The sequence below is a fragment of the Microcebus murinus genome, chromosome 10, assembly GCF_040939455.1.
Source record: "Microcebus murinus isolate Inina chromosome 10, M.murinus_Inina_mat1.0, whole genome shotgun sequence".
Classification (NCBI taxonomy): domain Eukaryota; kingdom Metazoa; phylum Chordata; class Mammalia; order Primates; family Cheirogaleidae; genus Microcebus; species Microcebus murinus.
The window spans coordinates 59,473,936-59,489,480 of NC_134113.1; the positions used below are offsets into that span (position 1 = coordinate 59,473,936).

Here is a 15,545-nt window from a genome sequence, read left to right on the forward strand (position 1 = left end):
CTAAACTCTTTCTACTTAATCCTGCAGGAGCATGCCTGTGATGAAGAATATGAGCTACAGACTATGACTGCTGATGAGACAAGAGCTGCACCAAGGTGATAAGCAATTAGTAATATTCATGCAAAATGTTTCTTTTTCCTTATTTTAAACATTCTCTCTCCTTCAGAGAAACAGATGGGGTAAGACAACTGAGAACAGAGATCTGTTTTATGGATGATACTATTACTTTTGAGATTATATTTATATTTGTTGAATACCCTTTGATGCACATATTCTGATTTTTAGAGAGAAACTTATCTAAGATATGGTTTGTGAAAATCACACCAGAGTCACTGAATTTATTCTTCTTGGTATTACAAACAACCCCGAGATGCAAGTTTCCCTCTTCGTTTTGTTCCTGGCCATCTATACAGTTACTTTGTTGGGCAACTTTCTTATTGTCACAGTTACCATGATGGATCCTGCTCTTCAAACACCGATGTACTTCTTTCTCCGAAACTTATCCCTTCTTGAAGTCTGTTTCACCTTGGTCATGGTACCGAAGATGCTGGTGGATCTAGTGTCTCCAAGGAAAATCATCTCTTTTGTGGGCTGTGGAACCCAGATGTACTTCTTCTTCTTCTTTGGCAGCTCTGAATGTTTTCTTCTCTCTATGATGGCTTATGATCGTTTTGTGGCCATCTGTAACCCTCTCCGTTATTCAGTCATAATGAACAGATCTCTATGCCTGTGGATGGCTGCAGGCTCTTGGATGTCTGGTGTTCCTGTGTCTATGCTGCAGACAGCTTGGATGATGGCCCTTCCTTTCTGTGGACCAAACACCGTAGACCATTTTTTTTGTGATGGTCCTCCAGTGTTGAAACTAGTCACGGAAGATACAACCATGTATGAAATGCAAGCGCTTGCTTCCACACTCCTGTTTATCATGTTTCCCTTTTCCCTCATTTTGGTCTCCTACACCCGCATTATTACAACCATTCTGAGGATGCCTTCTGCTTCTGGTCGCCAGAAGGCATTCTCTACTTGTTCCTCACACCTCATTGTGGTATCCCTTTTCTATGGAACAGCCAGCCTGACCTACCTACGGCCCAAATCCAACCAGTCCCCTGAAAGCAAAAAGCTAGTGTCATTGTCCTACACTGTCATCACCCCTATGTTAAACCCCATCATCTACAGCCTAAGGAATAATGAAGTAAAAGGGGCAGTCAAGAGGGCAATCACTAGAAAAGTCTTGCAGAAGTTAGATGCATTTTGAATCCTATTGTGTAGAAGTTTTAAAACAAAGTAGGAGCAACAGAACCCGCTAACAAAAGCTTAAAAGGAAGGAGTAGAAGAGTTGCTCGTATTTCATCAGTGTCATTTACTGTGGTAGATGCATCTCAGTGTATCAGTCAGGGTCCTAGCAAGAAAGACATGGTATTCTCCAATTGAGATAATGAGGAAAATCTTTGTGAGAGAGCTATTTTAAAACAGTCCATACAATGGAAATGTCATACTTCTTGGCCTGAAACGTAAGGTAGAAAGAAGAGTATTAACTGGAACCAGGAGAATGCTACAACTACCAAAAAAAAAAAAAAAAAAAAAAGTCACCTAACAAGATCTTTGTTCTTTTGTGAAGGTGGCCATACAAAGCTTATTTTATTCTGACTCTCTCCAACCTATTGCTGGATTCTGTTCTCTGTCAAACCAAATATGACACAGGGAGCAAGAATGTCTTTAATGCAGTATATAAATGCGAGCTTTCTAAGGTACAGAGCAGGATGGAGAAGGGTAAAAACAGTTATGAAGGGGAAATGAAAATACCTACCATAAACCACATATATTCTGCAGCTAATGGGATGCAAAGATGAATCATGTAATGTGTTTTAAATGACTTTTTTTTAAAATGGATAAATGGTGGAGTTTAGTATATGCCAAGAATTAATGATGCAAGTTCTTTATATGGATTGCATGTTTAAATAAGTTTATTTAATACAATTACCTTAGTATTAATATTTGGTGACATGATTCTGGACTTTTTTGGTTCTTGGCTAAATCAGCCATTACTTAGTTAGTAATTCCCTATTCTTAGACTTTAAACAACATAGTAAAACAAAAGAGTAATAATAATAGGAAACATGATTAATGGAAGCATTGCCTTTAACACATGCCCTTGCAACAACTCAAGAGATAAATCTTTTTATATTTTTATTTTTCATAAAAGACAAATTATGATTAGAAACTGCAAGTAACTTGACAAGAAAAAAGTTATTGCGAAATAGCCACAATAATTTGAACCCATACTCTTCGGAATTTGAAATCCAATATATTAACCTTGTAAAAATCTCTGGTCACATTTTGTCACCTCCTACATGATTATTTGGCTTTCAAAACAATGGAAAAGACAAAATGAGATTGAATCAAATTTAATTTTGGACAGTATTTTATATTTCCAGTAACATAAGCACATATATTGGCTTTGAATAAGAAACATGTACAATGATATAAGTTCCTCTAAGTCTTCATTAGCCAATGTTTCTCTTAATAGTACAATGTCATCTTCAAGCAGTAACCAAGGTCCATCATTCATTGTCAATTTTCAGGAAAGCTTGAAAGCAACTACAAATTTGCAACTTACAGTGACTATTTTAGTTTAATTTTGATTTGCTGAAGTATATATCCATTGAGTGTAATGGAAGTTTGAGGCAGAAAAAATCTGTTCCTTTAAATATTTCTCCTTTAACTTGAATTTTTTAACTTGAATTAATGTTACTAAGTGTAATTCTATCTGTCAAGATTCTTTTGCAATGTTTTCTACCAGCTGTATATGACTTATGAGTAGGTTATGAGGTTGTAAAATCAATTTAGTAGTACATATGTATGTGTTTAACAAATTAGCACAGTAAACATAGAATAAGTAATATTTGAAAAGATCTTATGAGTATTCCTGACACACAGGAAACACTTTCTGAGTGTTTGATATTATTCTCAAAATAATATAGAAAATATGGAGTGGGTGCTATATATTGAATAGTATCTTTTAGTTATGCATATCCTATATATACTATATACTATTTGAAATGTAGAATTATTTCTTTCTGTAAGATGTAAACAGGAGATGTTAATGAGGCATATATCTATTGCATATCCTGTGTGATTTATACTCCAGGACTTTTAGCAGGTAATTGATAATATAATTAACTGTACTTCAAATAGTTTTATTAAAATTGATGAGCCACAAAGTCTTCATGGAACTCACTTTTTGTTTGTTTAATTTTTTTTAGCCTCAATTTACAAGTTGATCTTTTTCTTAAAATTTCCAACAGCTAATTAATAATGTCATTAGTATATCCAAAACGATAATTGAAAACATTTATTTGGTGAGTTATTATCCCAAATAAGTGCCCTCTAAAATTTTCATAACTAACAGTAACTCTAGAGTCTCTCTTTGGAACAAATATTATCATCATTGTTTTTATGGTGATATGACTGACTTTTTGGTTTTAGTGAAAAAAATACTTTTCAAAACGTCCTTCCTAAGTTTACAATTTTGTAGGCCACTTCTAAATGTATGTCCCATCTTATCACTTACAACCAATTCTTGAAGTATCTCTTCTAAATGTCCTTAAGTTTGAGTGTCTAAGGATGCTTCCAAAGTTCAAATTTGTCACAGCTAATATAAGAATTAGTTGAATATTAGTTGAAGATCAGCTAGTGTACATATTATCCAATACTGTCACATATGTGGGAGCTGAGGCAAGAATAAAAAGAAATCAACATTGTTTATATTTCAATGCAGCTTAAAAATTTCATTTCAGTTTATCTCAGTGGCAGTGAAGTTTAATTAGTGAATATAATCCGATGTATAATGTTCCTTTATATTTATATTTTAACATGCAATAAATAAAACTGTCCTAAAGGAGTTTTAAATTTGGTTAGGAGATAAAAAAATTAAGTAAAATTAGTTAGGAAAAATAAAATTATCTAATGAAGTGATAAAGCAAAATTCTCAGTTGCCAAAATCAATGCTACAAAAATATAAAGGAATAAACACTTATAAACTCCTATTATAAATGAATATTGACAGTAAGCATTGTGAATATTTGATAGTGGAGAGAATAAAAGTTGGGTAAAATAAGTTATAATAGGATTTAATTGTGGAATGAAACTCACAAACATGGTAGTCAGTTACCTGTTAACTTGAATTCAGAATCAAGCACTCAGTATCAATATGATAGTGAAAAATTATTTCTCAGCCATAAGTAATCATTTCTGCACAAGTTTATTATGAAGTCCTGTGAGTTCTCATTGTGCTATAACTGTTCAATTTTTTCAGATAGGAGTGGACAATCATCACAGGGGGTGTTGCTTAGCCTTTGAACTCACTATCTGAGGCTTAGTAGAAGGCAGAGACATTTCCTATAGAGAAGATGAGAAGGTCAGATAATGTATTTTACCAGATTTCCTTACAGCTAATTTGTGAGCATGTAACCTAAGTTCAAATAATCAGATTTTAAAATGTGCTATAATGCAAGGAAATGAGGCAGTAGGGGTTCACATGGAGCCAGTGATTCCCAGTGTCCAGGAGCAACCAAGATGGAAGTGGCAGTGGTGGGGCCTGATGTCCAGTGCCAGTAGGGCAATCTTACGCTGTGCATACAGATTTTAGATGTGCCACTACATTTAAAATTATGTTTACACAGATTCTGGAGTATGCTTTTGGATTGTCACTGTAGTTCTGATTGTTCACCCATTTTTCTTCCCAATTTCTGTGCTGTGCCCTCATCAATATCTTCTCAACATTTTTTTTCCTGTATAAGTCAGCAAGAGTCAGTTTCAGTTTTTTGGCGATGAAGAATTCTGATAGATATAAAACCAGACATCAAGAAACATACATCATTTCTAAGTTCAGTCAAAATGGTTCATATGTAAGTCTTGTGGAAGGTATTCTAATTCTACAGGAAAATAATTTATATACACATGTCATCATCATCATCATGGTATGTAGAGACAGGGCTCCCTCTTGATCATAAATTAGACATGAATTCTCTGTGAGTGTCTGGAGGGGGTGCAGAAACAATTTTTAAAAGAGTCTTTGGATGAGAACCTAAATATGATAATGGTATGTCCATTTTCAGATAAGTTGGATTTGTTTTCTATATAAAACCATGGGCAAATTTGTGGAAAAATGGCTAATAGAAGAAAAAACAAGATAATTATTTCAACTAATTTACAATCTTACTGTGAATAAAAACCATATATGAATAAAACAAAATCAAATGTGGCAGAAGAAACACTAATCTTAGTTCCTTCTTTTCTTTAAAAGTTTTTTTTTATTTTTAATTTACAAGTAAAACTTGTATATATTTATAGTATACAACACAATGTTTTGATATATATATACACATACATTGTGGAATGACTAAATCAAGCTATTTTAACATATACATTACCTCATATACTTGTCCTTTTCTGTGTGTGGTAAGAAAACCTAGATACCCTTTCTGATTCTTTTATTCACTATCTTACTGATTTTGGTCAAGCTAGAAACTATTTGATAATCACTTTGATCATTTATAAAAGAGATGGTTCTAAAACTATAAGATATTAAATTTGACAACAACAAAGGATAAGGAATGTCTTGTGTTTGACATAGGAACATGCACAGTGGAGGGTAAAAAGGCCATGAAGAAACTGAGTTACTTTTCATGTTAATTGGTATTTTCTCTTATTCTTACACACAAAGGATTGAGCTTTTATATTAATATTTTTTCATAAATTTACAGCCTGTGTTTATAGCCTATAGATATTCATGGTATTTTATTTCTCTTAATCATCTTCCATAAAATGTACAGGATCACTGCTGAGGATTGTTTGTATCCCCCAAAAAGCTATATTGAAGTACTAACCTTTGGTACCTGTGAATGTGACCTTATTTGGAAATAGGGCATTTGCAATGCAATCGATGTAAGATGAGGTTATACTAGACAAGGGTGGACCCTAAATCCAGTGGCTAGTTTCCTTATATAAGGAGAGAGAGATTTGGGAACACAGAAACTTAAAGACACACAGGGAAGACAGCCACATGAAGAAGGAGGTAGATAGAAATTGGAGTGATGTTGCTATAAGCCAAGGAACACCAATGGTTGTTGGCCATCACCCCAAGCCATAAGGAGGCTTGGAACAGATTTTTCCCTGAGAGTCTTCAGAAGAAATAGATATCATGCTACCATCTCAGTTCCAGACTTCTGGTTTCCTGAACTGTGAGAGGATAAATTGCTGTTGTTTTAAGCACCCAGATAAGTGATTAGTACTCAGGTGATTAGTCATGAGCTATGTGGTACAGCCATGCCTTTTTAATGTGGCTTTGCAGTTTCTCTCAACAGGGTGGTGTCTATCTCCCTATCCCTTGAATCTGGAAGTATATATAGAGAAGAATATGTTTTTGCAAAAAGAATGTGACAGAGGGAATGTTCCACCATTCAGAATGTAAGAGTCAACAAACTATGAACACATATACTCTCTCTCTCTCTCTCTCTCTCTCTCTCTCTCTCTCTCTGGCACCCACTTGATTCTTACGAGAACAAGCCAGAGCCACCCTGATGGAACAAGAGAGTTGTTCTGAAGCAGAGCTGACTCATCCCAATAGACTCCATTCTAGACCAGCTTGTTGCCTGCTGATTCTCAAAAATGTGAGAGAACCCAATTCAGAACCCAGCAGAACTGTCTAGCTGACCCATAACTTAAGAGCAATTGGAAATAGTTAGTGCTTTAACACACTAAGTTGGGGAGATCTGTTATATAGAAATGGCTAAATGACAAAAGATACATAATTTACTCTAGATAATGAAGGTAAGAATCATATCTGTCAGACTCATCCTTGACTCATTAATTGAAATTTTCCTACTATGAAGCATGGTACAGGGGAGGGATCCCTGGGGATCCACACTCCCCCAGTGGACACTGCAACCCAAGTTGTGAGAGAGCTCCCTGACTACAGCAGGCATCCTAACTGATCAGGGAGCTGCTTGGAGACTGTGCAGCAGCATTATACCTGAGAGTAGGCACAGTGGGATCCCCTGTGGGTATGTATATCCTGCCAGCTTCTGGCCCCAGGTCACTGTAACAGATGCCATTCTGCACTCTTTGCCCTCAAGTACCAGGTCTCAAGAGGGGTTGGCTCCCCTGCAATCACCTCCCCATTATACCTACAAGGCCAGGGAGGGACCAGGGAGGGCAGATGTTCTCCCATGCACTGTGACTGCATGCCATACCCCCTCCCCAAACCCCACTAGCCACTTCCCAGGGATCTGAGCAGAGCAAGTGCCTTCAGGCCAGGGTGTCAGTATCCGCTGCTGCCATCTCACCAACCCAATAGTAAAACCACTGCAACCTGAGTAGCATCACAGCAGCTGCCACAGTCAGACCTGGGCAGAGGGAGAGATTCTACTCCTAGGTATATACCCAAATAATTGAAAACAGGTATTGAAACAAATACTTGTACACTATTGTTTAAAGCAGCATTATTTGCAATAGCCAAAAGGTAGAAACAATCCAAATGTCCTTAACCCTAAGATAAGATCAGGAATAAGACAAGAATGTGCGTTTTTATCACTGTAATTTGTAATTGTACTAGAAGTTCTAGCCAGAGCAATTAGGGGAAAAATAATAAATAAAACACATTTGAATTGGAAAGGAAAGAAGTAAAACTATCTCTATTCTCAGAAGACATAATCTTTTTTACAGCAAATCCCTAAGAATCCACCCAAAACTATTAAAACTAATAAATGTTGCCAAATACAAAATCAACTCCCCCAAAATCATTTGTATTTCTGTACATAAACATGAATAATCTGAAAAGGAAATTAAGAACACAATGTAATGTGCAATATCATCCAAAACACAAAATACTCAGGAAAAAATTTAACCAAGAAAGTGAAAGACTTGTATTCTCTAAACTACAAACATGGTTGAAAGTTAAATAGGTAAATAAGTAGATAGACATCCCACGTTTATGGATTATTAAAATGCCAATAGAATAAATAATATAAGCTTTTGACTTCTACCACCATCTTTCCTACTCCTCCTTGCCTCTACAGAAAACAATTTACAGATTCAGTGTAATCTCTGTCAAATTCCAATGGCATATTTTTTCAGAAATGGAAAAGCCAATCTTCAAATGTACATGGAAGTGCAATGGACAATGAATATCAAATCAATCCTTATAAAGAAGGAACAAGTGGTAGGACACACTTCCCACTTTCAAAACTTACTACAAAGCTACATTAATGAAAAAAAATAGTGGTACTGGCATAAAGATCTATGTATAGAAAAGTAGAATAGAATTTTTCTGGGATGGATGCAGAAATAAGCTCACACATCTATGGCTACTTTTCTACAAGAGTACTAAGACCATTCAGTGAGGAAAGAATAGTTTCTTTAACAAATGGTACTGAAACACAGAGAAGAATGAAGTTAGACCTCTCTTTCACACTGAATTAAGGTAACTAAGTACTAAAAGTAACTAAAATATATCAATGACCTAATTTTAAGAGCCAAAACTATAAAACATTCAGAAAAATACAGGGTGAATCTTCATGAACTTGGATTTGGGAATAGATTTTTAGATATGACACCAGAAGCATGAGCAACAAAGAAAAAATTAATTTTACTTCATTAAAATTCAAAATATGTATCAAAGAAAATTTTCAAGAAAGTGTAAAGAATGGGAGAATAATATTTGCAAATCATATACCTCATAAGTTTCTAATCACAGTATATGAAGACTGATTATAACTCAGTAACAAAAAATACATAATTTTTAAGAGTACTTGTAGGGACAATTTCTCCAAATAACCAATGAAGACATGCAAAGATACTCACAGTCATAGTTATTATGATAATACAAATCCAAACCACAATGAAAACCTACTACAAACACACTAGCATGACTATAACAACAACAACAAAAAGGAAATAAACAAGTGTTGGTGAGGATGTGGGAAAATTGAATTGCTCATACATTGTTGGTGGGAGTACAAAATGGTATAGCCACTGGAGAAAACAGTTTTGTAGTTTCTAAAAAAGTTAAACAGAATTACAATATAATCTTGCAATTCTATTCATAGCTATATACCCAAAGAGTTGAAAACAGATACTCAAACAAATAAATACTTGTACACTATTTTTCAAAGCAGCAATATTTGTAATAGCCAAAAGGTATAAACAATCCTAATGTCCATCAACAGATGAATAAACAAAATGTAATATATGCATGTGGTGGAATGTTATTCAACCAGAGAAAGTTACTGATACATATTACAATATAGATGAATCTTTATAACATTATGCTAAGTGAAAACATCCAGATATAAAAGGTCACACATTATATGATTTCTGATTCCATCCATATAAAATGTCCAAAATAGGTAAATTCATAGAGACAAAGCAGGTTGACATTTGCCATGGGTCTTTTTTTGGGGTGATCAAAATATTTTGGAATTTATAGGTGGTGGCTGAAGAACATTGTATATCTACTAAATGCAACTGATTTTTACATTTTAAAATGATTAGTTAACAAAATACAATAAAACTATGAACATACCATTAAGCAATATACTCAAAAATTTAAGGAAAAAGTATTGGAGTATAACAGGTAGTTAATAAAATTTAATCTTCTGGATTTTATTATTTCAATAGCTTAATTAAATTTGTGATATTTTATGATTTTCATTCTAAATAAAATTTATTTTTTTCCTAATTCAGTATTCATAAATTTTGCATTGATAATTTTTATTTGCTTTCTTTAAAGAAGGAAGCTTAAATACCCCCGACATCTGTATCAACACTTGGAAACAGGGGGAAGTTAAAAGTAATCTTCATAATTATAGAAAAGATCACTTTGGACATAACAGTTGTGCAACTGTAATGCAGCTCTAGAAATCAGCCAGTTATGATGGCAGGGAATAAAAATAATTCCAGGACTGACAGTGCTGAGAAAAAAGTAAAGGAAAGAAAGAGTCTGTCTACTGTATATGAATCTATTAAGAGTATATCTGAAATGATACAAGCCATATATGACAAACCCACAGCCAATATCATACTGAATGGGGAAAAATTGAAAGCATTCCCACTTAGAACTGGAACAATACAAGGTTGACCATTATCTCCACTTCTATTCAACATAGTGCTGGAAATCCTTGCTACAGCAATCAAACAAGAGAGCGGAATTAAGGGTGTCCAAATGGGAGCAGAAGAGATCAAACTCTCACTCTTTGCTGATGACATGATATTATACCTAAAAAATCCCAAGGATTCAACCAAGATACTTCTTGAATGGATACATGAATTTGGTAAAGTCTCAGGATACAAAATCAATACACAGAAATCAGAGGCATTCATATACACCAACAACAGTACAAGTAAGAACCATATCAAAGATTCAATTCCCTTCAAAATAGCAACAAAGAAAATAAAGTACCTAGGAATATATTTAACTAAGGAGGTAAAGGATCTTTATAGGGAGAACTATGAAACACTGAAGAAGGAAATAGCAGAGGATGTAAACAGGTGGAAGAATATACCATGCTCATGGGTCAGCAGAATCAACATTGTTAAAATGGCCAAACTACCCAAAGTGACCTACAGAGACAATGCAATCCCTATCAAAATGTCACCATCATTTTTCACAGATATAGAAAAAATAATTTCACGCTTCGTATGGAACCAGAGAAGACCCTGATAGCAAAATGAATCCTAGGCAATAAAAACAAAAAAGAAGGTATCAATTTACCAGACTTCAAACTATACTACAAGGCTATAGTAATTAAAACAGCTTTTTATTGGCACAAGAACAGGAACATTGACCAGTGGAACAGACCAGAGAACCCAGATATAAAACCATCCTCATGTAGCCAACTAATCTCCAACAAAGCAGACAAAAGCATACACTGGGGAAAAGAATCCTTATTCAATAAATGGTGCTGGGAAAACTGGATAGCCACATGGTAGAAGACTGAAACAAGACCCACACTTTTCACCTCTCACAAAAATTAACTCACGCTGGGTAACAGACTTGAATCTTAGGTGTGAAACTATTAGAATTATAGAGGAAAACGTTGGAAACACTCTTCTAGACATTGGCCTAGGCAAAGAATTTACAAAGAAGACCCCAAATGCAATCACAGCAGCAACAAAAATAAATAAATGGGACCTGATCAAATTAAAAAGCTTCTGCATAGCCAAAGAAACTGTCACAAGAGCAAACAGACAACCCACAGAATGGGAGAAAATTTTTGCAAGCTACACATCTGATAAAGGGCTGATAACTAGAATCTATTTAGAACTCAGGAAAATCAGCAAGAAAAAATCAAACAACCCTATAAAAAAATGGGCAAAGGACATGAACAGAAGCTTCTCAAAAGGAGACAGAATAATGGCCAACAAACATATGAAAAAATGCTCAACATCTCTAATCATCAGATAAATGCAAATCAAAAGTGCAATGAGATATCACTTATCTCCAGTGAGAATGGCCTTTATCAAAAAGTCCCCAAACAATAAATGTTGACATGGATGCGGAAAGATAGGAGCACTCCTACACTGCTGGTGGGACTGCAAACTAGTTCAACCTCTGTGGAAAGTAATATGGAGATACCTTAAAGCAATACAAGTAGATCTACCATTTGATCCAGCAATTCCACTAATGGGCATCTACTCAAAAGATCAAAAATCACTGTATGAAAAAGACACCTGCACTCAAATGTTTCTAGAAGCACATTTCACAATTGCAAAGTTGTGAAAACAACCCAAGTGTCCATCAATTCATGAGTGCATTAATGAAATGTGATATATGTATACCATGGAGTACTATTCAGCTTTAGGAAACAATGGTGATAATAGCACCTCTTGTATTTTCCTGGGTAGAGCTGGAACCATTCTACTAAGTGAAGTATCTCAGGAATGGGAAAAGAAGCACCACATGTACTCACCAGCAAATTGGTAATAACAGATCAACACCTCAGTGGTCATATAGGTATAACATTTATCGGATGTCGGGCAGGTGGGAGGGGGAGGAGGGGATGGGTATATACAAACACAATGAGTGAGATGTGCAACGTTTGGGGGATGATCATGCTTGAGCCTCTGACTCTAGGGGGGAGGGGGAGATGGGCAATATACGTAACCTTAACATTTGTACCCCCATAATATGCTAAAATAAAAAAAATAAAAATAAAACCCTAAAAAAAAGAGTATATCTGCACTTCTGCTGGCTAGCCTGAGAAGGGAATCCTGAAGAGTATATAAATAATGATGCAATTATTTTAATGAGAAAAATAAGCCCAGTGGAAACAAAATATTGTTAAATAGAGAAACAGAATATATGTCAAGATTGACTTAGCTGGAAAAATATATCTACATTGTCAAAACAATGTAAATTAGAATACAAATTTACTAACGATTATAATGAAAATGATCATGAAAAATACAATGAAAAGACAGCAACAACAACAAAAGAAGTGTGTTTAGGAGGGCTGGTTAGGAGGTGTAAGAAATAAAATGCTTATATTCCATACATGAAAGCCCAAAACTAATATACAACTAAAAATATCAGTTAAGAAATAGTATTGCATGTAAAAGGGAAAAAAAATTGCCAACAGTGTAAGTCTCTGGGGAGCAGGAATTATGGAGGATGATGGCTGGAGCAGAAGGCTACTAATTTCACTAAGAGTTATAGAATTTTTGACCTTTGAACGTGGTATATGTATACCTTTAATAAAAACAAAATAATAAACCTAATTAAATAATATTTTGGGCAAGAGGAGTTATTAAGTCACTTTGTTCACACAAAACTGCTTAGACAGTCATAATGAGCAGTTTTCTTGATAATGTGTATTTGGTTTCTCTAAGACAAGGAAAGGAATTAAAGAGAAATTGAAGATCATTTTATTCAATTGTGAAACGACTGCTGCTTTGTGACATAACACTTGGATGAATTTTTCATATTTACCCTAACATTATTTTCAAATACTTTTAGAATTGCATAAGTTTGAATTACTGTATTAATTTTAAGTTTTCGTTATTTTCTTTGACAGTTTGGAAGAGCTATATCAGAAGATTTTCATATAGATGATATCCTGAATTAAAGATTTAAAACTCAGCTTGCCTTACACTCTGACTCCCCCGATTTCCCTCCACGCGCACTACCCAGACTTCCTCTCTCTATGCTGTGTTAGCCAGTGACAATGCCTTATTTCTTATTTCACCTTTTCCAGAATTTCAGAATAAACTTCAGTTGCTTTCATAGCAGAATAATTCAACTATTTTTGTTCTTAAAAATATATTTATTCACTTCCTATTTAGTATGAGGGATATTCCAGATCGTGAGTACATATGGATGAATAATACAACAGACACAGTCTCCGCCCTGATGCAGCTTAGAATTTTGTAGAAGAATCAAGACAGGAGAGAAAAAAGGTAAAGAAATGACAAGTAGTAATCAATGTTGATTGTGTTCAGAAGAATAAAAGCCTGAGATAAGACTTTAAGGAAGGGAAGTGCCTCCTCACATATGGTCTCCTCCTCAAGTTGACGTTTTTGTGGAGGTGCTATTTAATCTGAGGCTTGGAATTTGGAGGTGGAGCAAGGATGCAGGTAGGGAGAGAGGTGACAAAGAGCTTGAGGAATGGAAAGAAAGTCTGTATTACAATGGATAACACAGTAAATGAGGAAAAAGTAGAAGGACATGAAGTTAGGGTCAGTGGTGAGGGACTATACCATGGGACTTTTTACTGGCTAATCATAATCTACATTTCAAATAGGTTTTGTGACCTAATGTTAGTACAGATGTGGCATAATCTGAATTAAAATTTAGAAAGCATAATTTTAGATTCTTTATAGAAGATAGATTGAATAATGGAAGGAGGCAAAAAAATATTTGTAAGGCTATTAAATCCAGGTGGAAGGTAATGGTAGATTGGATTAGAATGATGGCAGTTGTAGCAGACACTGGTCCTCTAGTCACAAAACTTTTCCTGCTGCCCACAGCTAGACTAAGTATCCTGATTGTTTGCATTTAAGTGCAGTTATGTAACTGAATTCTTGTTAATGGAATATGAGTGACCATTATGAAAATCACCTCCAGGCCTAGAAATACAAACCTCCCATGTGATTCTCCACTCTGTCTTCCTTCATCTGCTATCTGTAGATGTGCATCCAAGGTGGCATATAATGTTAATTAGGTAGCCTCTCTGAATGACTGCATAGAGAACAAAACCCCCATCTCACCCCGCTAAACAACAGACACACCCCCACCATCTATACTGCATATTTGACTTTAAATTTCAAGGAAATAATTTTTACTTTCTTGAAAGTGGCAAAACTAGTCTGATCTGTTGGAATTTAGAAAGTTATTAGTCTTAAAGGGATAATGACCAGAAAGAAACAGGAGCAAGCATTCTGGATTACTGGCAACTTCCTATTTCTTCATCTGAGTGCTACTCACATGGGTATGTTCAGTTTGTGAAAAATGACCAGGCTGTATAATTTCATTTTCTGTATGTGTTTTACTGTTCACTAAAATGTTTTAAATTTCTAGCGTCTAAATGATTTTTAAAATGTATCTGCTATGGCAGCTCATATTAGTTTAAGTACTTAGTAGTGGAAGTGTACAAAGGTAAACATATTGGAAATTTAATTTCTACATAGAATCAGCAAAAAATTTTCTATAAATTGAATATGGATTCTTGGCAGGTGCAAACACATTTGACTCTCATGTATCTGTCCTGAGAAATTCCATATTGGCCTTCTTTCCCTTCAATTCAAATCTTTATGATTCTTACCCTGAAATGGTAATATCATCCCATATACTATTTTCTTTGTCAATGATGACATATTGTCTTTCTCAATTCTGAACTTGATTAAGTCTCTAGGTCTGCTACTCAAAATGACAGCCTTCAGAGTCTTAACCTAAGGAAGTACAAAATTAGCCCCTTATTAAATACATCTGAAGAGTTTAATTTTTCTTGTCTAAGAGTTTTATTTTTCTTGTCTAAAATGTTTATTTTCATGGACATGTAAACTGACTTAGATTTCATTAAAACCACCTTATATTTTATAACATATAGCTACCTTGAAAAGTAGTTTTTGTCTTGTTTTTAAACATGAATTTACGGATTATAGGATTTTCTTCACTCAATAAAATAATTTTAATGTATTTTAAATATCCTAGTACAAATGGTCTCCAGGGAAATGTGTCCTTATTTTTAAAAATTAGTAAGTCAGTTAATCCTCTTGGGACAAGTGGCACAGTGTACAAAAAAGATTTTAGTTCCTGCAATCTTAAAAACCACAAAATAAGCTATTTGTTTCTCACATCGGCTGGAAACATCTTAGAGTAAACAATAAGCCTGAAATTTTCTCTTTTTACCTTTCCTTTCAAGACTTAAATACACACACACACACACATATATAGTGCATAACCAAGGAAAATATGCTTCAAATTTAACATAAATTGGAGAATATTGCCTCTTTTTAATAAAAATCATGAGAAGAAATGAAACTAGATA

General features: G+C 34.6%; 1 protein-coding gene across 1 annotated transcript; it reads left to right on the forward strand.

Annotated features, from left to right (window-relative positions):
- Positions 1–303: 303 nt before the first annotated feature.
- LOC105865828 (olfactory receptor 10A7) lies at positions 304–1,894 on the forward strand. Its single transcript, XM_012754685.2, has one exon. The coding sequence runs from the start codon at positions 305–307 to the stop codon at positions 1,253–1,255; it is 951 nt and encodes a 316-aa protein (XP_012610139.1). The 5' UTR covers position 304; the 3' UTR covers positions 1,256–1,894.
- The last annotated feature ends 13,651 nt before the right edge of the window (positions 1,895–15,545 follow it).